The sequence below is a fragment of the Leopardus geoffroyi genome, chromosome B2, assembly GCF_018350155.1.
Source record: "Leopardus geoffroyi isolate Oge1 chromosome B2, O.geoffroyi_Oge1_pat1.0, whole genome shotgun sequence".
NCBI lineage: Eukaryota > Metazoa > Chordata > Mammalia > Carnivora > Felidae > Leopardus > Leopardus geoffroyi.
In genome coordinates, this window is record NC_059332.1 from 33,791,198 (window position 1) to 33,817,218 (window position 26,021).

The 26,021-nt window shown below is 43.7% G+C and overlaps 1 protein-coding gene across 7 annotated transcripts in view; it reads left to right on the forward strand.

Annotated features, from left to right (window-relative positions):
* Positions 1-26,021, forward strand: part of ANKS1A (ankyrin repeat and sterile alpha motif domain containing 1A) — a 178,197-nt gene that overhangs the window by 71,675 nt on the left and 80,501 nt on the right. For 4 of the 7 annotated variants that reach the window (XM_045497962.1, XM_045497965.1, XM_045497961.1 and 1 more), the window contains exons 3-11: positions 416-572; positions 2,378-2,440; positions 8,961-9,257; positions 10,051-10,126; positions 10,415-10,516; positions 10,622-10,723; positions 12,119-12,315; positions 16,085-16,177; positions 20,707-20,827. In XM_045497962.1, the coding sequence (XP_045353918.1) occupies positions 416-572; positions 2,378-2,440; positions 8,961-9,257; positions 10,051-10,126; positions 10,415-10,516; positions 10,622-10,723; positions 12,119-12,315; positions 16,085-16,177; positions 20,707-20,827 (1,208 nt within the window). The remainder of the gene's footprint in view (positions 1-415; positions 573-2,377; positions 2,441-8,960; positions 9,258-10,050; positions 10,127-10,414; positions 10,517-10,621; positions 10,724-12,118; positions 12,316-16,084; positions 16,178-20,706; positions 20,828-26,021) is intronic. The other 3 variants (XM_045497967.1, XM_045497963.1, XM_045497966.1) reach the window with 1 other exon arrangement.

The following is a 26,021-nucleotide window of genomic DNA, read 5'->3' on the forward strand; positions in this document are numbered from 1 at the left end:
TAGCTCCCACATCACTAAATGCTCTGAATAATGTGAATAATGATATTTGTCTTGCGCAACTACTTTTATGTAAATTTTATCCCTGAATGCTGTTTAAACATCACAAACAAGGAAACATTGCAAGGTATATTAGACAATGGGGCCAGATGTTTTCAGAATAATGGAGTATAGGTGGATTGTCTAGAAAGCCTAGATAGATGGGGAGGTGATGAGTCATTGTAGTTCAGCTGAAGGTGTTTCAGCCTCGTATCAGCAGCTGCACAAGTAGCTCATGGCATAAAAGGAAGAGACTGGGTGATGAGCTCAGGTAGAGAGAGGGCAGCCACGTGAGAGAATATCTGTGAAAGGGCTTTGTGCTGCACAAATGTAAAGAGCTGTTGGTTCTGCAAACTCATGATTGATTTTTGCCTTCTAGGGATGTGGTTGAGGTTCTTCTGAGGAACGACGCGCTGACCAACGTGGCCGATTCTAAAGGCTGTTACCCTCTGCACTTGGCAGCCTGGAAAGGAGATGCCCAGATAGTGCGGTTGCTCATCCATCAAGGGCCCTCACACACCAGAGTCAATGAGCAGGTCGGAAGGAAGAGAAGCGTTCTTCCATTCAGCTACAGCCCGACGTTGGCCCCAGCACTGTTTCAGTTCCATAGTGTGTACAGCTCAGGCAACCAGCTCTTCCAGGCCCCACAAATGGTTCCCCTCCTGCCAGCACCACTTCTCCCAAAGCATCAGGGGGATCTTATACCCCCGAGGATGTACTTTACACGCGTTTGAACGTGCAGATTTGGTGTAGTGCTATAAAAATAAAAGTCTAAACACCTCCTGTGCAAAATCGGAAATAATGCAAATCCTGCGAAATTGTTTCGAGGCCATTCCAAACTGGCAGGCTCAATTAATTATGAGTTGTGCTTGTGCCATCAACATGGCAGTGCGACTCTAGCCGGTACACAGCAGTCAGTCTGCTGCATGTGCTTCAGTGCTGTGTGAACCTGGCTGCTGGTTTACCTACATCAGAACTGGCAGAGGTGGAAGGCCTCGTGCCGGTGCTGAAAAAGGAGCTCACGAAAACATCTGAGTGGAGGTCAGAGGTGATTCAACAGAATGAAAACTAGTTACATGAGGTCCCATAATGTGGATTTAAGAGCGACCATGCTTTGACAAAGCAGAGATCATTCTTAGAAAATAAAAAAATTACACTTGCATTATGCAAGTTCTAGACAATCCTCTCTTGTAGTTCGGATGTGAGAGTGTGTGTCCATTTGAGAGGAGACGGGCTTTCCCTGTGTGACAAGCCATTCTGGTTTCCTGTCTGCTCTGAACTGAAGCAGGTTCTTTTCCTGGTTGCTTGAATGGGAGAGATGCTACTCCTCTCAGGAAGCTCAGGACTATTTGCCTAATGACTTTGCTGAGAGGAGGTTGTTAAATTACCTATAGAATTAGATCAGGGTTATTCCTCAAAAAATAAGAAACCATTCTTGTGAGCCTATGTATCAGCAAAGCTCTGCATATTCTCAGGGAGCTGTTAAGAGCTTGACTTCGACTCAGAGAAGGGCAGCTCCACTCTGAGGTTTGAGAAAATTAAAGCTATGCTCCCAAATCTCTCAGTTTGGAGATTGCACGTGTATAGCTGTTCATCAGCTTCCCTTTCCCCTTTTAGGCTGAATTTTCTGGATAGGTGAGCAACAGAAATTTAAGATCATCAATGAGGATGTTTGTTTTCTAACATTAGGAATGAAAATTGTCTCTAGAATTGCCTCTTTAGAAGCTAAATGCAGTTTTACTCCTCCTGGCTAAAGTGATTGTAATTTCTCTTATCTGGAGGAAATTTACAAGGAAGTTTGCTTTTAACTAATATTCCTCAATGTTGAAAAATCTAGTCACCCATTAAAGTCCTTCTCATTTAAGAAATTTTCGGCCACCGTTTCTAATCCTGTCTTTGCTCACTTTTGCCTTGGAACACAGCTGCTTGGATTTTTGAGCCACTTGAGTGTGCTAGCTTGTCCTGCTCACAGCTGCCTCCCGCCTGGAGTATCCGTTGATAGGTGGGACACCAGCCCAGTGTTTTGAGTATCTGGCAGGCAGGTGGGTGGGGCAGGGATTGGGCAAGATGTCTGCAGTAGCTTGAAGGACCTAATGGATCTAGGTCATAGTACCACATTGATTTATTTAAAAGCCATTAATGTGGTTCCAGTTGGTTGCTTGGATAAGAGGGGGTGATGTGTGCTGTGCCCTTAAGGCTGCCTTCCCCATTAACTTCCTTTCCAAGCACCCAGAAGGCACATCCAAGTTGTTCTTGTGTTGGGCCCCCTCAGGGCTGGGCATTGCTTTGATGTATTTCATCCACTTTATCATCACATTTTCTTTTCCTCTCCTTTTTATAGAATGCTCTTGAGATCAAAGAATTCAAAAAGTACGGCCCCTTTGACCCTTATATCAATGCCAAGGTGTGTACTTTGCTGCCAGGATTTCTCTGCATCATTTCTCCAAGCTGCACCCCCTCTTTGGTCCTCTCTGGCTTCCACTCTTATCCACTCAGGCTCCTCATCGTCTCCCTGACTTTGTCTGCTTCAGCCCATCTGCTTTTGGCTTGTCTGGGAATGGGAAATTGCAGCTTCAGTGGGTTTTGGTTTTATTTTTAAAACCCATGCTAATTCTGGAAAGGTTGGGTGATTTTCCCAGAATGTCTGAAAAGCTTAGAAATGGCCAAAATGGGAAAATAGAAGGAACCATATTATATGCATAATTCATCATTGTGATTGCTAAAATCATTTAAATTCAAAAATGAATTCAAAATTCAATGACAAGATGTCAAATACATTAGCTTACTTTATAACAAGCACAGAAAATGATTAAATTGTACTTGTTAGATGAAAAAAATTTTCAGTCTGTTTTCTCTTTGTTTTGAAGTGGAATCTCATTTTCAGTAGCTGGTAGTGGAGATGTTGGGGACAGGGGCACAGTGACTCCATTTTACTCTTAAAAGCTATCGCAACTCCTTCCTCATTTCCTTGAGTTTGTGCATTTCTGCCTGGGACTTTAAAGCCTCAGTTGCTTCTCCCCAGCCATTAGCTTCTCTCACTGCTTGGTCATTCTTGGCTGTTGGAAGGGCTCCAAAATAGGAAATGAAGTCGCAGGGTTAAGCAGGACACTGGCCTCGAGTCTCCCTCCTGTGAGGCCGGGGCGAGTAATGATTCGGTATGCTTGGTGATGAACTGCCCGGCCCCTCCGGCCCTCACCACTTCGGGAGGCAGAGCTTGTGGGTTGGTGATGGTGAGCCTCTCTCTGTGCTCTCACCTGATGGTTTTGAGCTGAGTTTTCATTCAGGTGAGGTTTGCTTTTTGGCATCAGTCTGGAGTTTGGCTGAGTCAGTGCATTATTCACAGTAGCTGGCTTTCACTTGATCTGAATACACTAGCCTCAGGGAAGGGAAACATAAGGTACTTCTGTACATTTCCAATGCAAGGCAGATATTCTTTGAGAAATACTGATTTAGCAAACAAAGCTCCCTGTGGGCTGGATCCAGGCAGCCTCTATGGGCCATTTTCTTCAGCTGTTGGACCTTGATGGTGGAGAAGCAGCATTTGATCTGGGGTAGTGGAACACATTAGCTTTTGTTTGGCCCACTGTCTCTAAATTCTGCTTTCTAATTTTCAAAATAGGAAGGTGCCCTATCATAGTTTTCTTCTTGCTTTGGACATGGTATAGTAGAGAAAACTCTGAAGGGTCAAGGTCATAATCTTTCAAGTCAGACCTGACTTTGAATTCCGTGCTGCCACTTACTGGTTTTGTTGACTTAAATAAGTTACTTAATTTCTGTGAGTCTCAGTGTCCTCTTCTGTAAAGTCGGGTATACCATCTACCTTGCTGGATTGTTTTGGAGTTTAAGTAAGATAATGTATACTAAGTAAAATTATCTGGTAACTAGTAATATTCTGAAACGGCACTTTGGAATTTATTCTTTGTTACTCATGGATTGATGCTTAATGAAACATCACTCAGTCTCTTCAGGGTTTTGTCTTGTGGTGAGGCACCTTGAAGTGACTTTTCCCACCCAGTGGTTAGTTCAGTTAGCTTTTATAAAGCTCTGATTAAAGGGTAAGTCTTTGGTTCTTGAAAGCACATTTTCTTATCCCTTGATTTCCCACACATAAAAGAAAATTGGTCTAAATGGAATAAGAACATAACTTCTCTTTTCGGAAATACTGGCCTTTGCCTCCCTCCCCCCCCCCCCCCCCCCCCCCGCCCCCGCCCAAGGGCCAAATGATGTGTACTGCATTAAGGGATAAAGCTGTTTGGGCTTTGCTACGAATGCAAACTCTCCTTGAGCTAGTTTAAATCTAACCTCCCTGGCTCTTTTCCTGGTTCAGTGGGTTTTTATTGACCTGGATTGTGTCTGGGAATTGTTTTGTGGAAGTACATTTGTGTGCAAAGTCTCATCAGACACCTGTAGAAATTAAAAAGTCTCAGGTGCCTTTCCTGGGAGCAGAGGTAGTTTTCATGAGGTTTCATCTTCCTCTTCGACATAGGGAGCCTTTCCTTTTTCAGCAAGTCAGCATAAACCAGTCCAGAATGTAGGTCATCCTTAGCAGGTAGAACTATTAAAATTGTTCATTTGCTCCTTTTAAAGAAACTTTAACTTAATCTGAGTATCATAAGGTGAGCAACAGTCAGATTAGTTTTAGGATAGGTCTGTTTTTCTGTACACTTAAAAATAATTGAATTTTAGAGCCGGAAGAGACCCGGAAGTTGTCTCGACCAGTTGTCTTCACATTCTGATCAGCTTGTCTGATTGCATCTGAATCACCTAGCAAGCTTTTAGAAAACTTTTTGTCTTGAAAAAACATTTCAACTTATAAAACATTGCCACAAGCTGCATTATACTCCTCAGCTAAATTCACCAATTTTTAACATTTTGTCACATTTGCACGCACATTTTCTCTCTCTCAAATATATATGTATATTGTTGCTGTAGTTGATGAGTTGATATTTAGTCATGGACATCATGACCCTTTAACCCCACATACTTCAGCCTGTATTTCCTAAAAAAACAAGGGCATTCACTTGTATAACCACAGTACAGTTGTTAAATTCAGCAAATTCAACATTGATACAATCCTGGTATCTGATATTGAATCTGTGTTCAGATTTCACCAGTTCCCTCAATAATGTCCTTTAGAGCAATTTTTTTTCCTGGTCCAGGATCCAGTCCAGGATCATACATAATCTGGAACAATGCCTCAGTCCTTCTTAGCCTTTCACGACATGGACTTTTTTTGAACTGCAAACATCACATCCCTGGGTGGGACCAAACCACCTACCTTTTAGTTAATAGCTGAACACACTAACCCATTGCCCAGAGACCTGTGTGACATTGACAGTTCTGAAGAATATAGACCAGTCATTTTGTAGACTTTCCCTCAGTTTTCATTTGTCTCCTATTTCCTCATAACTAGATTCAAGCTATACAGTTTTAGCAGGAATGCCACAGGAGTGATGTTATATTCTTTCCTTTGTAGTGCTTCACGTCACAAGGCACATGGTGTCAGTTTATCTCACTTTTTATGATGATAGATGATTGCTTGGTCAAGTTGGCGCCTGCTAGGTTGGTAAGCTTTTTAATAATAGTCTTCCTCGGCTTTACCCTCCGAGGTGCTACCTTGGCAAGTCTGGGGTGGGACTTATCCAGAACGAAGCCAGTCGGAGAAGCCCTGATCTAGGCCGACTTGCCATCCAGAGCAGAAATCCTTTTCTCTCACCTGAAAGATGAGCCATCTACCCCTTGTTTTATTTGTTTGTTTGTATGTTTCTCTTGGTAACAGACTTACTACTTGGCTGCCTCTTTTTGGATGCCACTGATGTTTGGTTTCTTATGCTTGGCTGATAACTGTCTTCCTAAACCTTCCATCTGTCTGTCAGAGTTCTGCCTTCCAGAGCACTACAGAGTAAACCTAGCTGTTCTTCCATGGGGACTCAATTCTCATGTTTGTCCTGTGTCTTCTAAATCTCAGTAGGCTCAGTTTGTCCTTCTGTTCCAATTTTGGTCTATTTCTGGGACCTATACCATTGTTGCTATGGAGAGCTGAAGCTTAGGTGTTTCTAACTTAAGTATCTATCAACCATGGACAAGAGTACAGTTGGGCTGTAGTCTAAGCACAGGGAAGTGATGGCTTGGACTAGTTGAAGAGGAGAAAAGCCATGGAAATGTTTCTATATAGTTTTCTGCTGCTTGTAGTTTATGTGTATGTTATGTAGATGGCACATAAACATAATGGATTTACACATTAAACGGGGTCTCCGTATGTAAAGGGTATTGGGATCTTTTTTCTTAGAGATACTGAGTATAGCAAGGGGAAATGAGAATGAGTCTCAAGATGGGCAGGAATGGAGAGTTTGTGCAAAGACTTTGGGGGAAAATTGGGGTGTTTGATCTTAGTCTCCTTTCTCAGTCCAAATACATAGTAACAGGATTCTGGGAACTCTGAGTGTGTGAGCTGCTCCGAGTGTGAAAGAGAAGGATTCCAGGTCTTTAGGAGTCTGTGCTCTCCTTTGGAATCCCTCCCTTTCTTAGGGGTCCATGAATCAACACTTAATGACTTTCAGCCCTGAAAGTTGTCGGGCTCAAAAGGGAAACGGTAGGAAGAGCTCATTGTGATGGCCTGTGTTCACTAGTCAAAAGATGGGGTAACCACAGACTTGAAGAGCATTATAGTTACCAGACCGTGTCGGGCAAGACTGAGGCATGAGTAAGATGCTTTCTACAGTGTGAATTTGAGTATGACACTGTGCACAGATGTGGTTAGGCCATTTTTAACAGAGGCAGGAAATTTGCTTGGTAGTGATCAAGACCTTGCTTTCAGTAAGGCAGCTTTGTGGTAGCTGCCTTAGTGCTAGCGAAAAAAAATTGAAAAAAACCAAACAAACAGATTTTCTTTTTTCCACCTGCTGGATAGTTTAGAGTCTTAGAGTTCTTCAGGCTCTAATGGCATACTCTTTACAAAATTGAGGACAGATTATTCTGCTTGTTGGGAGACAACTTGGATGTAAAAGAGACAGCAGTGTCTGCTTCAGAGTAAACACATTTTTCTGGATTGGAGTTTTAATAAGAATAAGCTGACTTTCTTGGCCCTGCTGTCATGCTAATCTTGAGATGTAAAACCCTGCGAATCCTCTTAAAGCTTCTTTGGGTTGCCACTCTGCTCTGGAACCACTGAAAAGAAAGCTCCTGTGCATTTTGTAGATGTAGCTGCCTTTCATCCTGAGAAAGTGAAGCGACAGCTCTAAGTTGGCTCAGGGCCTCACGCTCAGTCGGAAATGGGCACTCCAAATGGGGTGTCTTAGTGACCGGTTGTCACCAGGAACCCCAAAGATGGGCTGTCTGCCCGGTTTCCCCTTCCCTCCAGACTTTTAGGTTGACGTGGAATCTGCCCCTTGGGCGCAGTTATATCACAGGAGGCCATTGCTAACGGGCTGTGTCCTGTGGCCAGTGAAGGCTGTCTGCACTCAGCTGCTAATCTCCTCGAGCCGTGTTTGAGCTCAGTGCTGCTTCTTCTGTTTATCTGTGTGCATTTATCTTTGCATGTGCCTCCTGCTATCACCGTATCTGTCCTTATTTCATTGAAAAATTTTTCTTTGCTATCATTCTGGCCCTTTGGGGCCTCGGTCCCAGCACTTCTGGATCTTTCTGGTACACTTGGCGTAGCTGGAAAAAATGATGCAGTCAAATGCCAGATCAAAAGCAGATGGAATTGCATGCGTGTTTGGGTAACTCCTGGTCTGTTACTTTTAATGTAATTAATATAATTAAAGAAGTTGTGGAAACATTTTGTTTTTACCTTTTGATCACTGAAAGGTGCACAATATTGACTTACTGGACACACCACCTCATAAGCTTTGTTTCCCTAAGGTGGCAGCAGCCTCCTGGATAAATTTAGGAATCTCAAAATCTTGTGGGAGAATTATTTTATTAGTGCATCTAAAAAAGGAGAGGTCATGGAAATTACTTTATTCCTGCTCCACTTATATATTGTCAGTAGTGGTAAAAGAAAAAGCACAATTGGAATGATTAACACTTTGCTTCTCCTGATCGATGAAGCACAGACTTCTCCCGTTTCATCCCAGGTTCTACCTTTAGTTTGACACAAAATTGGCATTAAAGGACCATGGGGGTTGTGAGTTTGAATGGACGGCCATGTTACAACTTTGAATATTTTGCACCTCTCACAAAACATTCCGGGGCCTGATTGAATCTTTCTGACATAAGAAATACTTCCCTGCACTGTAGATTCCGCATGCTTTGATTGGTGCAGGCTCCTGGAGTAGGCACAGGCACAGGGCGACATCGGGCCCCATGTTCTTCTGGGACTGAGCTCAAGTGCCTCCCTCCCCTGGAAATGGCTGTTGGCTGATACCTTGAGAGTGATTTTTGGTGCTCTGCTCTGTTACTGTGATCGTTGGCTGGTTGATTTGCATGCAAGGAGCTATGCAGATGACAAGCTCTTCCAAAAAAGCTTGTTTGTAAGGCAGTGGATATCAACGAATCCAGAATCCGAACTACAGGGTTGACTGAATATAAACTGTAAAACCAGTTGAAGTTTAGAATGAGTCAATGGCAGTGATATGGTTGGTATTCACGGGCGCCAGGGCGTCTGCCCGAGGCCCTCCACACGCCCTAGTTCACTCTCCTTCCAATCTGTAGACCCCTCCTTCATGGCACACAGGAGGAGGCTGTACGCGTGAGCAGGTGACAGCTCCCCTCTGGCAGTCACCGGGGCACAACGTGGCTGATTGGAGCGGTCGGGCTTGTTGGCTGGGGAGTACATCTGGGTTCTGACTGACACCTGGTAGTCCCCAAATATTGCTGCTGTTTTTCTCATTTAAACTTCAGTGGTTTTACGTGTGATTGCCCCAGGCGTATGCCAGTCGGCCAGTTACCTTTCTGATGTGATCTGCTTGTTAACTCTTTAGAACAATGACAACGAGACGGCCCTGCATTGTGCAGCGCAGTACGGCCACACGGAGGTGGTGAAGGTCCTCTTAGAGGAGCTAACAGACCCCACCATGCGCAACAACAAATTTGAGACACCGCTGGACCTGGCGGCGCTGTACGGGAGACTGGAGGTGGTGAAGATGCTCCTGAACGCGCACCCCAACCTCTTGAGCTGCAACACTAAGAAGCACACCCCCCTGCACTTGGCAGCAAGGAACGGCCACAAAGCCGTGGTCCAGGTCCTCCTGGACGCCGGCATGGATAGCAACTACCAGGTAGCGGGGCGGACATACCCCCGGGCCCAGGGGACCTAGTCATTTTGGAAAAGGCACAAGTACCATGCTGCTGGGCTGTGTTCTTATTTAGCACGTTTCACCCCACGTGTCAGATGCTTCCATTTGTTGACTCATTCTGATGTGACACTTCAGAGACAGACTCCTCAAGTGAGTCTGGTATCTTTTTTTTTTTTCTTTTCTTTTCTTTTCAGGGGTAATATCTCGTCATTATGCCCTGAAAAGATGTGCTTGTGGACTCTCTCTGAAAATCAGAAAAATTTCATTATCTTCCTGTACAGGTGTTCCCACTGCCAGGGCTTGCCTCCTGCAAAGTCCCATCAACTTGATCTTGCCAACAGGAGACTTAGCATTTCCCTGTGGTGTTAGCTTTCTCCATTCGGTTGAATGGCTGTTCCTTAGGCTTCACGTTGACCAAACCACGTGTGAAGTTAAGGTGGTTTTTTTGCCCCGTGTACTTTTCTTCTCATTATCCCTTCCACCCGGGAAGGTGGACTTTTGAGGAGTTTCACCAATAGGTGGCTCCAAGAGTCGCTGTGCAGTTATTTACGTGTGGCCTGATGGTGGCACTTCAGATACACTTTGCATATGGGCCACGATTGTGGTTTCGGAATCCAGACAAGAAAAGTGGGAAAGATAATGACAGAGAACTTTGTGTGGTTTATTTTATTTTCCCGTCCCTTCTTGTCCATGTCCCGTTTGTCGTGTGGAGCCACGCCAAACCTGGGTCACTGTTCTGACGACATGCTGCTCTGCGCTCTCGTTTGCTTTCCAGACGGAGAAGGGCAGTGCTTTGCATGAGGCTGCTTTGTTTGGCAAGACCGATGTGGTGCAAATCCTGCTGGCTGCAGGTGAGAGGTTGGCAGCGCTCTTGTTTACACAGCATGCCAGGGTTGGGGTCGTTTCTCCCTAGCCTCCCCAGAGGGGGATTTTTGCTGGCTGCACTCAAACCCAATGTATGTCTGTCTCCACTGATTGATTGCAAGTGTACGAAGTGTTCTTGGATAGCTGGATTAAATAGCTTTGGACAAAAAATGTTGATCATGCTACTCGGGGCATTGGGTGTCCTGGAATTTGACCTTCTTTGAGGCTGACTTGAAACTGCTCACTCCCCTGGTCCACCTGGTATGCCTTTCTAGGAATTGATGTCAACATAAAAGATAACCGTGGACTGACTGCCCTAGACACTGTCCGGGAACTGCCTTCTCAAAAGAGCCAGCAGATAGCAGCACTGATTGAAGGTATCAGTTCATCTGCCTGTCGGGGCGACCAGGGCACACACTGGCCAAACCACAGCATTTGTATTTGGTGCAGCTTTTTTTTTTTTTTTTTGTCTTCCCATGTAGATCACATGACTGGAAAAAGAAGCGCAAAAGAGGCAGATAGAACCCCCACATCCCAGGGACCTGTCATCTCCAGTATGGACTCCATACCCCAGAAATCTCAGGGTAAGATGGCTTTTCTCTGCCAGCGCAGGTGCTCTCGGCTTGAAGAGTTGAATGGGCTTTGGTAGAATGAAAGCATCTTCATTAAAGTAATAATTTCAGGGGGTTGGGAGCACTTAATAAGCTCGTATCCAAATGTCTTGTTTTCCAGTTAGTATATGAACTTTTACTGGACATAGCTTAGGCCTTTGACTTTGGACCTCTTCTTTCCTACTTTATTTGATTCTCCACTTTTACACTTGGCTCTGTGAGGTCTCTTCTGGGATGTGTTGTAGGTGGTTTGATCTCCAGGTGAATTCACAACTCACGGAAACCCTTTTCTAACACACACTGTCATGCTTTGAGCATAGTTGGCCCACGTTAAATATTGAACGAGTATCAACTGGTTGGTAGATGTGGACGCGGCAGATTTTGGTAATATGTCACTTGGCCAACAAATGTGGTGTGGGCACTCCCTAGACAGTCCAGCCTCTCCGTCGTTAGCTACAATCCACCTCCTCAGATTTACTGAGCAGCCTTTTGGGTCCTAGGTGTGATGAGTGAGAAGGACAAAGTACTGATTGACACCTTCCCTCAGATACAAGCACAGTAAAGAAAGCCAGGAGGCTGGAGGAACGGAACAAAGCCACACACTGAAAAGGGAAAGGGATTTTTCAGAGGAGAGCAGAGGTATAAGGTTAAAGGGTGCTCAGCCTGTCTCTACTGTGGAGTCCTTGCTGCCCCCACCTCCACCACCACCCCCACTTGTTTTCTTGACCTCATAATCCACTAGTAATGGGATTAGGAGTTCACTAAGCTCTTGGCCTTCAAGGATTTTACGATTACAATTTGACTATTTGCCAGAGACCCAGAGATCGCTGGTCCATAACAGTAGGTGATTTTTCAGAGTCACAAATTTGGATCCCAGGTACTCTGAGGTTTGTAGTTCTCTGGTGAATGAGTTTAACCTTGCACAGTGCATCCGTGTCAGAAAGGCTTCACGGTCCTCTATTTTGCTTGAGCACAGGGAGGTTTTTATTAAGAATTTAAAGGATTACTTAAGTTTCCAGTTACACTTTGCTACATTTTATGGTTTAGGTTTATTCTATCACGGTATTGAGGTTCTGGGAATTTATAAAGGTCTTGAGAGGTGTCTCTCATAGATGTCAAAGATTTGCCATGTTGAATTAGAGAAAAGACTCTTGTAAGTGTCAGGGTATAAAGAGCAACTGAAACTCAAGGAAACCCTTTTCTAACACACACTGTCATGCTTTTCTCCTATCCGTGGAGCAAAGTAGTTTTCTGCTTTTGGTTATTGTTTGTCAAGTTCAGGTTGATGAGGGGCTCTGGGTGGTTGTAGTGGTTGGAAATCTGAGATTGTGCCCTTGTCCATTGACTCTTGCTCTCTAACCTGTTCAGGTGACGTGGAGAAAGCAGTGACCGAACTGATCATTGATTTTGACACAAACGCTGAAGAGGAGGGTCCCTACGAGGCGCTCTACAATGCTGTCTCCTGCCATTCATTGGACAGCATGGCCAGTGGGCGATCGTCTGACCGGGACTCCATGAGCAAGGAGGCCGAGGCAGCAGGAGTGAAAGCTGCTGGAGTGAGGCCTGTATGTGGCCCGGGGCCCCCGCAACGAGACGGGCGCTGTGTTGTCGGCCTCCTGTGCTTCGGTGGGGCGTGGGGAGAGGGAGTGTGCCCCTAGTGCCGGCTCCCTTGGCAGAGGCCTGCATCCTGCTCCCCTGTTCTCCTCGGGCTCGGCCACATCTTCCTCTTGCTTAGTGTGGTTAACTATACAGATCGCCTTGAGGTAGAATTTTGGTTTTCAATGTAACATGTTTGCATCATTCTATTAGTTTTTGGCCTTAGAGCACATTTTGGCCTTAGAAGCATTTTATTTCTGCGTAGCCTACTGCTGCTTCTGTCCCTGGGGTCTTTGCTCTATATTGTTACTTTTCTCTCTGGAGAGCAGTTCCACAGTGAAAGAGCTCACTGAAGTAAGCTGTTGCCTGTCCTGAGTGCATTCCCACCTTCCATTTGCCATCGACACGTTATCCATTTGGACCTGGACAGATTCTGCACTCAGCAGGGTTGTAGCAAGGCTTAATCAGATATCACATATGTTAGTATGTGACATTCCTATTTGTCCCAGCCTTTTCTTCTCAAGGTCCACCTTGCCATCTTACTGCTTCTTTCTCTGGTACTTCTGCTTCCACTCTTGTACATTGTTCTCAAGACTTTTTATTCCGGGGCACCTGGGTGGCTCAGTTGGTTGAGTGTCCACCTCGTGATTTTGGCTCAAGTCATGATCCCAGGGTCTTGGGATTGAACCCCATGTCGGGCTCCATGCTGAGTGTGGAGCCTGCTTGAGAATCTTATTCTCTCTCTCTCCCCCCACCCCACCCCACCCTGGCCACCCTCCCCCTGCTTGCACTCACTCTCTCGATCTCTCTCTCTCTCTCTGTCTCTTAAAAAAAAAATTTTTTTTTATTACCTTTTTCTCCGTCACAGTTTTCCTCTGAGCCCAAGCCTCAAGCAGCAGTCCCATGGGAACTTCCTTCCTACATGGCCAGGCACAATAATTTGAGGTTTTGAGCACCGCATTTTTACTAAACTGGCCATTGCTCTAATAGAATCCCAGTGATTCCCAGCTTGGGGCATATTTCCAGGTGTATATCATTTCTTCCTGTTGGAGAGGCTGACTTTTCCCTTTTGGTCTAAATTTGCCTTATGACCATTTTGATGAGCCTTTGGCTCCTAGGTGATCTTTGGGTTTTTCAGATGTTCCCTGGGAATGGGCCTGATGCTTCTAAGTGTTCTTTTTCATTAGGCTCCTAGAGTGGTCCTAGAATAGTCCCAGCGTTTCTGCTTGGATTTTGGAAAAACCCACCAGTCTTGTGGTAGCCCACCAGAGTAGTAGGTATTATCAAGGGCTAATTCAACTCCTTGTGAGTGGTGGGAGCACACACATATGCCAAGCACCTCTGGCATGGTGCTTCTGTAGACAGAGCTGGTTGGTCTCACTTTCGCCTTAGGTACAAGGAATTAAGCAAATCCACCTGTGGAGGAAGGCATTGCTTTGTGGCACTTACAGGTGATGCCCATTAGAGGGAGCTAGAGGCTTTACAAGAAGAACACAGGGTTAGGGAAGAAAGCTTTGAATAACCAAGTTCCTGCGGGCTTAGCTGATTTATAGTCTCTTTGTTCCATCCCACTCTAGGGATGTATCCATCGAAGGTCTTGCTAAGTAGAAACTGATGCCTCTTGGAGTACATGCTTTGCCATTTTTCCTTGAGTATGTGGTGACTTTGCCACTACCTTCCTGGCCCTTGGTAATTAACTGTGGCCAAGGGACTGTTCTGCATCTCACACATGCAGTGGATGGTGTGTAAATCAGCTCTGTACTTACAGGTCCCTGGGCCAAAGCTTTCACGTTAGAAAAAAGAGGCTGCTGCCTCTCTTTTCTTCCAGTGTCCCTGGTGACCACTTCTTGTGCAAGAGGTGTTCGTATCGTCCTTTCTAGGCTCCTCTAGTCTTGAGTAGGGCTCTAGGTCCTTTTGGTCGTTGTTGTGTATCATTTTGTTTTTCCACGGGTATTTTTGTCCCAAGGTTGGATAATTGGTGTAGATTACAGGTCTGCTCCTTTTGCTGTTCCCCTCCCTACAAGGTGGCACGTGGAAGGGACCAAGGTTGTTTCTGCACTTCTGGAGTAAAGACGGGTGGGGAAAGCAGGACTCAGTGGGAAATCTCATCTAAAAGCTTTGTTTGGCTTGAAAATACAAACCTGTTTTGAAGTTGTTGCCGTTGGGCATCCATCTGGTTCCAGGGACTGTAGGAATGACTGATTTATGAAGCTAGAATACCAAGTGCTGAAGCACATTTTAACAGAGAGAGATCATGGATGCCAAATGCTAACTGACCCTGGTGGCTCCTGAGACGTGGGAGACGTCGTGCAGACTTCTCTGAGACTTTCCTGTAATTCAGCATGTGCCTCCACTCTGACTTTTAAAAAATACTGCTGTTCTAGCAACACAGTGAACTAACATACAAGCCAGGGAATGAGCCTGCAAGCCAGTTCCCATTTCAGGTTCCCACTCCTTTCCCTGTAGGAATGTTGGTTATGAAACATGATTAGGACTTTGCACTATAAACGATGCTGACAGTAACTGCAGGTACAATGGCGAACCTCTCTTCAGCTTTCTGTCACCAAAGATTGTATGTGTTTCTGAAATGGTCTACCCTCGACCTAACTGATCCCTGCTTCCGGGTGTTTCTTGCTCTAGGGTAGGGATTGGCAAAGTACGGCCCACACATAGCTGCCCATTTTTGTGAATAAAGGTTTATTGGAACACAGCCACATTCTGTTACATGTTTTCTATGGCTACTTTTGTAGTGCGATGGCAGAGTTGACTGGAAAGCCTAAAATATTTACTGTCAGGCCCTTTAAGAAGGAGCTTGCCAATCCTTGCTCTAGGACAGGTAACTGACAAATATTCCTTTTTTAAATGGGCTGAGATGAAATCGGGTTTTCAGGGGTGCCAGGGTGGCTCAGTCAGTTAAAGTGTCTGACTCTTGATTTCAGCTCAGGTTATCATCTCTGGTCGTGAGATAGAGCCCTGTGTCAGGCTCCATGCCGGGCCTCTCCCTCTCCCTCTCTGTCTCCCTCGCCCTCTGCATCTCTCCTGTGTGTACACATGCCCCCCCCCCCCGCCCCAGCTCTTTCTCTCTCTCTCTCTCTCTCTCAAAGTAAAAAAAATTTTTAAAAAGAAAGAAAGTTTCCATATACTAATGATACATAATAGTAATCATTGAAGGAGGTGACCAAGGATAAGAGACCAGTTCAGAGCTTTGGGGAATAAACCAAAGATTGGGGGTAGCATTAAAGTTTGAGCAGGAATTGGTGTTTTTGTCCTTGATTCCTTTCCTCATTACTTCCTTGGTAGCTTTGGTTTGTTAGAACTCATTGACAAGGTGATTCTCTGGATTTACTATTTCCTCTTTTTGACATAGACTGACAGCTGACTGGTTTTCCTAGGCTAGAGTTTTATTGGTATTATGAAGGACATTTTCTGGCTAGGCAGTTGTGTGGTTTCAGTGCTGATATTTCTCACTGTGGTCTAGAATATGAAAAAAGCGTATAATCCCTGCTACAGACATCAAAAAGTAAGGAGTGTGCTGACTGAATTTTGTGCTGGGGGTGGGGTGTGTGTGCACGTGCAAATACTAAGCTATCTGTTTAAATACTGATCCTTAAGTTTAGTCTCTCGGGGGAGTTCTTTACATTATTCTTTTTCATTTCCAAGGGCTAAGATAAGAATAAATCAACAAGTTAGGTACTTGAAAAAAGAGATCATGAAATACTTACTTTTTCTCTTCTGCAGAGGGAACGTCCACCGCCTCCAGCAAAGCCACCACCTGATGAAGAGGAGGAAGACCGTATAGATAAGAAGTATTTTCCATTGACAGCTTCTGAGGTAGAGGGTTGAGGGTTTATTGCCATCACTGAAGCACGAGGTTTCGGAAGGTCCATCAGTGTGTGCTTAAAGAAGACTCTGCTTTCTCATTCTCTTAGCGCCTCTTTGGATTAGTACATTTGTATTGTGCACATCAGTAATCTGGAACAAGATCTTTCAAACTCACTTAAGTAGTAAGCAAAGAATTTTAATGGAGCTGTCTGGCAGACAGGCCAGTTACCCATCTGCCTTGCACATTGAAAGTAAACCACGCACAGTTCTCCTGGCTCCAGTATCTACACAGTTTGCCTTTCTGCTTTCGTACCTGTGTCATCTTTTGATCCAAAACGTAGACTTTGCCCCTAATCACTGTCTGTAGACTGCGTCATATTCGCAAGCTTTGGTGACTCTGCCCCAAAAGTCGTCTTTCTGTTTTCACATTTTCCTTCTTCATTTCACATGAAGAATCCACCAGGACAAACATGGGAAATGTCATAAAGGCTCAATTAGAAGAGAAGTAAAGATTCATGGAGGTGGGAGGAATCAAAGAAAGAAGGTTTTTTGAGAAGACTAGTCCACCTTTTTAAAAAAGAAATCCTATCGTGAGGCAAATAGTTGTACCTTCTCACGGGGTTAGTTATATGAAGAAAATCATATTTTCCCTGATCTTTCATTTTCAGAATGTCCCTTTAATACTTGCCACCATTCAGAGACCATGTTTATTCAACACTCATTCAAAGTACTATGTAATTTTGTTATTTTATAGCTCGTTCAATACCCTGTTGTTCTTTCATTTAAAAATCAGGTAATATAAACTAGTCAGTTAAGTCTCATTACTGTATCGCTAGAAGTCAGAGCTAACTTTTTTATTGTCCTGCCACAGACCATCCTGTGAGACAGGTTCTTTTATCTAATACGAGCACATGGAACCAGAAGGATGGCTTTAGTTTCACAAAATGTATAAATACAAGGAAGCACTTTTAAGAATGTAAAAGTCAGTGTTGGAAATAGGGGAAGATTTTTATGCTAGGTATAATAAATTCTGTCCCTGTTTCTTTCTATCCCTTAATTACAAAATGCTTATTATCATGTTTCAAGTAAGAGGTCTCTAGAATTACAGCCTCTAGGGTAATAATACATTGCTAGAAGATAAAAATGCATGGAACAAATCCCTGCATGTTTTTATATAGAGATTTGCTTCATTACTTTCTTTTTATAAGGGAAAACCTGGTAATATGGAGCATATTCAGTTGTGGCTAGGTCTCTATGAATGCCTTATGCCACCTCTTTAACAAGGACTTGGATTAAAATTCCTAATGCCCAAGGATAAGAGCAAGGCTCTTAAAGAAATATTAGATAACAAGGACTTTCTATTCTCGCAGGGCTTTTTAGAGCGTATAATTTGTCAATAACGGTGTCAAGAGGTAGGGGGAGAAATCTCCATTTCTCTCCTGGGTGGGAGACTCTGAGATACTTCTAGGACTTGCTTCTGAATAGTCTGGAATTCTGGGTCAGTTGGACCACGGCAGTCAGAAGTTAGAAGACCATGAGAACCCTGGCTTTGCTTACTTAGTGATTTTAAGTACCTAAATACAGAGGTGATGTGATATGGGCCATTATCCTTGCGACGATCAAGGCAGATTCTGTTTGTCGTGTGAATGAATAGGTGTTCTCCAAAAGTGGACTCTAATCTTCACTATCTTTATTTCTTATACCGCCAAAACTTTACTACCCTACACCTCATATCCTAGGAGGCGCTGGCTCATCATAGTTTAGACTTCTGTTTGGCAGGCAATCTGCTTCAGTGTTTGTGTCCTGTTCCTGAGGCTCGTCACTGTGAGATGACCCATAGAAACCTTGGAGGGAAGCTGAGTGTAGCTGGCTCCAGAAGAGCTTATCAGATTAACTACCAGGTCATGAAACTGGCTTCAAGAAATTAAACACATACACATGCACGTGCACACACGCGTTGAGATGTTTTTGCCCCACCAAATGGGCTGCCAGCTACATCAGACTGACCATGATCCTATGTTCGGATGTGTGAAACCTTCATGGGAAGTTGCAGCTGCTATGGTATCCCTTCCCAGAAAACTGCCCACACCCCGGCCTGTCATTCAGTTGGTCACAGTTAGGTGCTGACTGGTAGTAGCTTCTCTCTGCAGCAAAAATGTTGCTTTCCACGTAACAGAGAATGCAGCTTTTTGGCTTTGATTTATTGCCAGCCCTAGAAGAAAGGGGAGAAAAGATTAAGGAATAATTGAGTAAAAAGCAGAATCTTTTCTGTTGAAAATCAGTTACTGCCATATTCACTGTGACAATCCACTTCTTGAGTGGGAGTTAGGAAGGCTCCAAGAAAAGCAGTCTATTGCTTTATTATGAGATTTTAATCCCACAGCTGGCAGGAGCCAGGACTAAGAGGAAGAGATCCCTGTAGAAGTTGTGTGGATGTGAGCAGGGGACTCTCACAAGATATCTGAAGGAAGGAAAGAGTTCCAAATTGGATGGAAAGTCATCCTTCTCAGGAAAAATGAGACCATCTTGGTCCAGAACCAGGGGAAATGAATTTTATGGTCCTGCCTCTGCTGGTTGCTCTCTGTGTAACTTTGGGCAAGTCCCTAGACCTCTCTGGAAACTGGGTTTGGGCATCTGCAGAATGAAAGAGCTGGAGCTGGGTGCTCTCTAGCTGTGACTGTAATGGTTCGGGTCCCTCCCAGCTCTAGCACTTGCTGGGTTTTTGCTTCTAGTTGTCATGCCCGGGAGCAGGCACAGAGTGAACGTGGGTCCAGTGGGCCTGATTTTCCACATGGAAGTCATCAGCTGTCCTGCTTGAGAAGAAAGGATAGTATGGGCCGGGCATCCAAGCTGTCAACTACCTTTCAGAGAAGCATGCCTGCGGCTATATGAGTGCTCTCGCTGTGTCCAGAACACTTACAGACTCAGCTTTTCAGGGCTCCAGCTCAGGGATAGCTGTGGGTGTGTAAACCTGAAGAACCCAAATTCCTGTCTGTAAAGCCTGTGGTATTAAGTTGACACTGTATGAACTGCTTAATGGTCCCTCTTTGTTCCCTTAATTGTGTTCCCACGAAGAGGCAAAAGGAATTAAGTAATACAGGCAAATGGCTCGTTGTGATGAAATAGCTTTTAGCTTCCAGGTGGCTTTCAGTAAGTGGAGGTTCCTGCTGTGTCTAGCAGAATTTCGGAAAGAGACTATCATTCTGCCTTTAGAGTGGCAGCCTTGTTAACAAGCAGGAGCCGCAGTCTCTTATTTAGTCTGAGGCTCCTGGAATCATTGATGTCTCATTAGGCCGTAACGCAGTGAGCTATATCTCCAAGAAGCAAAACCGTGATGAATCACAAACCTGGTTCATTTCCAGTGAGCTGTGGGACATGCCTGAAGGAGAGGCTTCTGCATGTGCCAAAGAGTCACATTCATAGGGTACCGTTGTTTGTTAGGCGGACGTGGGAATCCCTCTGAACCCCTCTGTTCATAATATATCACTTCTAGCCAAACTGCTCAAGGGGACATTTTGTGCTTTGCCTTGCTCTCACAATAGCTGATACGTGATTATTCTTAATTTGCCTACGAAACACATTGGATTCTTACGACAGATGAGGCAGAATTGTCCTCTAAATCGAGGATCTCCATTCCCTCTCTCGGTGTGACTGTAGCACTGATGATGGTGTTTCTGGCTCGATGTGAGGAGGAAGTATGGCTCCTTGGGTGCCATGACCAGCTGTGGCCACAAGGCCCTCAGCTGCCTAGACCCGCTTGGCAGGTGTAGGAGCCAGCGCTGGGCCAATTCTCTTAGCAGAGACGCTTGGCTGCCTGGGTCAGGGATTTCCCCATAGACAGAGCTGCTTTTTCTGCACTGAAATTCATACTGCCTAGCCACTTGACTCTTTTCAGAACAGAGATGGGTGGAATTAGTTTAAACTTGTATTACCATAAATGCAGTAGGAAGCCGGCTTTTGAGAGAAACTTCCCCGTAACCCCCAGGACCTGCGGAGAAAGGCTCACAAAAATAGAGAAGGACCAATAGAGCACTTTGTTTCTAGTTTCTAGTAAGGGTCAGTCATTCAGGGTCAGTCAGAAGTCATTTGATTCCCTCCTGAGAAGGTGGGAAGGATTCCAGCCTTGGGGTAGTATGTGTGCATATTAAGAATCGTGGAGAAAGGAGGCTTTTGTGATGCACCATAGCTAAAACCGGCTTGGAAGCTACTATCCACCCCAAAAAGACCATGCAGAATACTGTTAGGATGGGAGAGGCAAGAGAAGGAAGGATCTTGGATTTTATTAACGGCTTTTTGAAGGATATAATGAGGTAAGGAAAGGGGAGTGTTTTAATCAAAGGCCATTGAGATTTGAGGTGCAGGTGCATATCCAGAAAAGCAGTTGTGGTTTCACGTGACACTGAGTTATTTACTTCTCTTCCCACCCCCCCTTCTTCCTCTCCGGTGAAAAAGGAGCCAGGGATCTTGAATTTGTTCAACATAATCTGCCTTGGTATTAGCCACCCACATGAGAAGTTCTGTGGTGTCTTCTCTCTTAGGTCTTGGCCATGAGACCCTGGATTCAGGGAAGTGCAGCCAGGGAAGAGGACGAGCATCCTTATGAGCTCTTGTTAACAGCAGAAACAAAGAAGCTGGTATCCGTGGATGGAAGACCAAAAGGTACACCCCCACCCCACCCCGCTCCCATCAGAGACAACCATGAAAGAGTTTTTAAAGTTTGTGATCCTGAGTGGAAGGAGAGGATGATGTTCCTTGGGAGGAGGGAGCTGGGTGTCATAGCAGTTGGGGGTGGTGGGTGTTGATTATGAGCTTTCATTGTCAATGCCCTGTGTTAGGTAGAGTTGGCTCACCACCCTTCAGCACGCGAAGCAAGGAGGTGTTTAGGTCAGACCAGGTAAGAACCGTGGAAGGAGAAATGGCCCGCAGCGTAATGGAGCTTGATTTGGGGTATCCAGTCATAAACCCTCAAGTTAAGGCTGTGGAAAAACAAGCCCAACAAGTCAGTCCCTTTGGGGGCAGGCTGACGGCACAGGCTCTGCTTTGAGTCCTGACCTCACAGTGAGACGCTCCTGGGGAGGGGCCCGTGATTGGCTGCCACCCGGTAACTAGAGTGCTCTGTCGCCTTGGCCTACTTTCATTGCCTCTGCAAAATTCCGTTTCCTCCGTGAGGGAGTGAGTGCCGCAGGACGGACAGCCAGGCAGACGATGTAAACGCGGTCACGACAGGGGTGAGCGCACTGCTGGAGAGTGTGTGACAGCCTCGTTCTAAGGAAGAACAAGAAGGGGCAGTGCCATTCCCCCTGCAGTTGGAAGGAACTTCTGTGGCCTCTCCCAGCTCTTTATAGCTCTCAGGTACTAGGTCCTTCGTGGGGTATTATTTGTGCCTCCTTTCAATGCTAAGACAGTCACGCTTCCGGTAAGGATGGGGGTTGCGATGGTTTGTTTGGAACTGCCCTATGCTGGGCCTGTCAGAGGGTAGGGGGTGGCAAAGAGGACATGTGCGTATGTGTATGACGTGGTAGACCTTGTTTTTAATGGTCCTGTTTAAGAGGTTTCTCTTCCAGCATGCAGAAACTTTGTGGTCATTTTTATAGTGGTTTTGTTTTGTTTTGTTATGGTTTCCATTTGGAGCTTTAAAAAAAAAAAGTTATAATTTAAATACAATAAACTGCCCCTTTTGTGTACAGTTCCGTGAAGTCTGACAAATACAGTTATATAACTGCCACCACATTCAAGATAGAGAATGGCTTTATCACACCAGAAACTCCCTTGTGTCCCTTTATAGCCAGTCCCGCACCCCTCCCTTACCTCTGGCAACCACTACTTTTATGTCTGTTCCAAGAATTTTGCCTTTTCCAGAATGTCCTATAAATGGGAAGCCTGCAGTATGTACCCTTTGAGTCAGGCCCCTTTCACTTAGCGTAATTTCACTCGAGATTCATCCATGTTGTTGTGTGTACCAGTAACTTGTTACTTTTCATTCCCAAGTAGTATTCCATTGTATGGATGCACCACAGTTTATGCATTCTCCAGTTGAGAGGAATTTGGGTCATTTATAGTCCTTGGCGATTACAAATCAAACTACTATAAACATTTGCATACAAGTTTTTGTATGAATGTCGGTTTCATTTCTCTTGGGAAAACACTAGAAATGGAATTGCTGGGTCCTAGTTGAATTATGTGCTGCACTTGGTAAGAAACTGCCACACCGTGTTCCAGAGTGCTTATACTGTTTTGGTTTTCCATTGGAGTTACAGTTGCTATGTCTCCTCCCAGCACTTAATATTGTCAGGTTTTCAGAATTATAGTCCTTCTAATAGGGTGCCTAGTGATAGTTCATTATGGATCTAATTTGCATTCCCCTAATGACTCATGAAGTGAACACCTATTAATGTGATTATTTGCCATCCATATGGCTAATGAAGTGTCTGTTCAACTCTTGCTCATTAAAAAAAGGTGGGGGTTGTTTGTGTTCTTATGGAGTGGTGAGAGTTCTTTGTATGTTTTGCATACTATTTATCAGATATATGATTTTCTCCTAGTCTGTGATTTCTCTCTTTATTCCCTTAACAGTGTCTTTTGAAGAGCAGAGGCTCTCATTTTTGATGAAGTTCAATGTGGATAAGTGGATAAGGTCACAACTATTTTCTCCCGTATTTTCTTCTAGAAATGTTGTAAGTTTAGGTATACGTTTAGATCTGTGACCCATTTTGAGTTAATTTTTGAATATGGTGTGCGGTATTCTTCAAAATTCATTTTTTTTGCACATAGATATCCAGTTATTTCAGCATGATGTGTTGAAGACCATCCTTGTTGCCTTTGTCATGTTGTTATTCTTGTTCAGAATTGTTTTAGATATTCTAGTTCCTTTATCTTTCGATACAAAAATTTAGAGTGAGCTGGTTCATTTCTACAAAACATCCTGCTGGATTTTTATTGGGGTTGTGTTGAATCTATATAACAATCTGGGGGAGTTTTCTTAACTGTATTGAGTCTTCTAATCACATTGGTGGGTTTTTAATTAAAACATATAGAGCAAGTGGAGTAGAGCACCAATGAGTTCTCAGCTGTTTAATAATAAATCATACTGAAATTAACCCTTAAAAAGCAAGTAATTAATGTAATGCTCTGTTTCAAACTGGTTCTCAAGGAAGCATTTTTAGTGTCGAGGAGGAAGGAGATTATAATTCTTTCTCTCTTTCAGAGGCTTGATCTGGACCCACTATAAGATAGCTGCTCAGCCTTTGGAAGGAAGAAAATGAGAAAGTCAGACAGACTTCATAAATGGGGACTGGTCTCCTTGGCTGACAAATGCAAGAATTTTCTTTTTTCTTTTCTTTTCTTTTTTCTTTCTTTCTTTTTTTCTTTCTTTCTTTCTTTCTTTCTTTCTTTCTTTCTTTCTTTCTTTCTTTCTTTCTTTTTAAGTTTATGTATTTATTTGAGAGAGAGACAGTGAGAGTGGGGAGGTGCAGAGAGAAAAGGAGAGAGAGAGAGAATCCCAATCAAGCTCCACACTGCCAGTGCAGAGCCCAACACGGGGCTCGAACTCTTGAAACCGTGAGCCAAAACCAAGAGCTGGATGCTCAACCACTCAACTGACTGAGACACCAAGGTGCCCCAAATGCAGGAATTTTCTATCCCAACTCAAGAGAGATCTCTAGGTTAAGGAGGAAACTGCCACGGAGGACTTAAGACCTCCCATCTACTCCTCCTTTGCTCTGGTTTCTTTTAGTTCTGCAATACTGGGCTAACTGTTAAAAGAGTGGGTGGTGCGGGAAGCAGATTTAATTGAACCACAGCCTGTGGGGTGTGCCTGCCTCCAGGCGAGCTGCTTGGATCACTCAAAGAGCTTTCAGACAAAGGAGTTGAGGCATTAAATATGAAAATGGGCTCTGCCAGTTTCTCTGTAGCCTGGAAGCAATGCTTGCAAAAGTTGGTAAATGTGAGGCAAGTCTGCAGATTAGATCATGGATTAATACATAGTCAGTCTTTTCTGCTCTTCCACTAAGGTCCTTATCTTAGGCAGCTTTTAGAAATTAATTCATCAGTTCTCAAAAGGCCATGCTAATGAGACTACCAGAGCTTTCAGCCCTCCTTACTATAATTCAAGAAACTACAGTATGAGGGATGGGATGGGAGATTGTTTACATTGCATTTTAAGAGTGTATTTGTATTAGCTCACAGGAAAAAAAAATTCAAAAAATATAGAAGCGAATACAAGTAAAATGGTCAGGTCTTCTCACCTCTCGGCTACTCACAGTTGCTGGAGATGTCCACAGTTTGAAAGTGTAGTGTCAACTTAAGGTCCTTTGCTGTCTTTATTTTAAAAAAAAAAAAAAAAAAAAAAAAAAGTGACTATGTGAGATTGTTTTGTTTGTTTTTAACATAAAATGTATTTTACAAACTGTTTTGCACACTTGTTTATTTGTTTTTAATTTACCTTGTCTATAGATCATGGGTACAATTTTGTTTTAGTTCTTAAAGATCTGCCTTACCTTATTCTTTTTTAATGGTTGTTAAATATCCCACGGCTCATTTTTCCATTCTCTAGTAGATGGATATTGATGTTGCTTCCAGTATTTCCCTGTTATAAATTAAGCTGGTGTGGACATTCTATACACATATTCTTACATGCTTATAAGAGTATTTCTTAAAAGGCATTGATAGAAAGTAGAATTAGGCAGCCAGAGTGCAGGTACCTGTCTAGATCTAACTGGTGGAGCTGAATTGCCCTGCTTGATTGTTTATGAGCACACACTTTCCCATTCCTTTGCCAACTTGGGATATTAAGACTCTTGAATGTTTTTCACCATGGTAAGCCAAAAAAGTGTCCTTTGCATTTGGCCTTTGTGTGATCTAGTGAAATTGAGCATCTTGTTCGTTAGTGTTATATAGTCTGTGAGCGGCCTATCTTTTTTTTTTTCTTATTTTTCTACTTAGAAATTAACTAACGGTACCAGAAACATTTCATATAAATACTGGTAATATTTGGCCAAAGTGATACTCAGGAGAAAGTTTATATTCTTCAATTTGTTATAAAAAAAGCAAGACTAAAACTTAACCAAAAGAAAGTAACAGAGAGGAATAAAGATAAAAGCAGATAGTATACTTCACATGCTTCATGGTATGTGTGTTACATTTCAGTTAGTTAAAGAAAAAAATAAAAGTAGAAATAAGGAAGTTTAAAAAAAATAGACTTGACCATTACAATGAAAACTTTTTTTTTTAAAGATCTCTGACAATTCTGATCAAGAAGAGAGGAAAAAACACAACATGTAGGAATAGTATAAAGAACATATATAAGCACAGATTTAGAGAATTTTAAAATAATAAGAGAATTTATAGGAATAAATTTTTGTGGTTAGTTAGGTTGCTGCCATCCCCCTAGGATGAATTGTCTGGGACCCTTAATGGTTCGTCACAATGACTGGTTGAGGTGGGGTTTCCAGTAGCATTTAGTGCTTGATGACTAAGCATCTTGATGACAAGGTATGCATGATAATCTGGTAGTTGCAGATTACCATTTATGTCTGTAGATATAACAAAAACTGACAGAAGTAGAAAGCAGCCAATGAAGCAGAAAACTCATCCCTCTACAAAGGCACTAGACCCAGATGGTTTTATGGTAGTTTTATGCAGCTAGGTATTCCTCTGTTATTTAAGTGATTTCCAACATAGAAGTCTTCTGAAATCCTTATTCAGGGCTAGCATAACTAGCAACGAGAGCATGTTTCCAGTTTCATGTGGCATAGTCATTTATTTCTCTTTAGCATTTAACTCTTTGCCCACTGGACACTCTGGACATACTGTTCTGAGAAACTGGACAACCTTCCAGGTTTGATAGCAAGTGGGA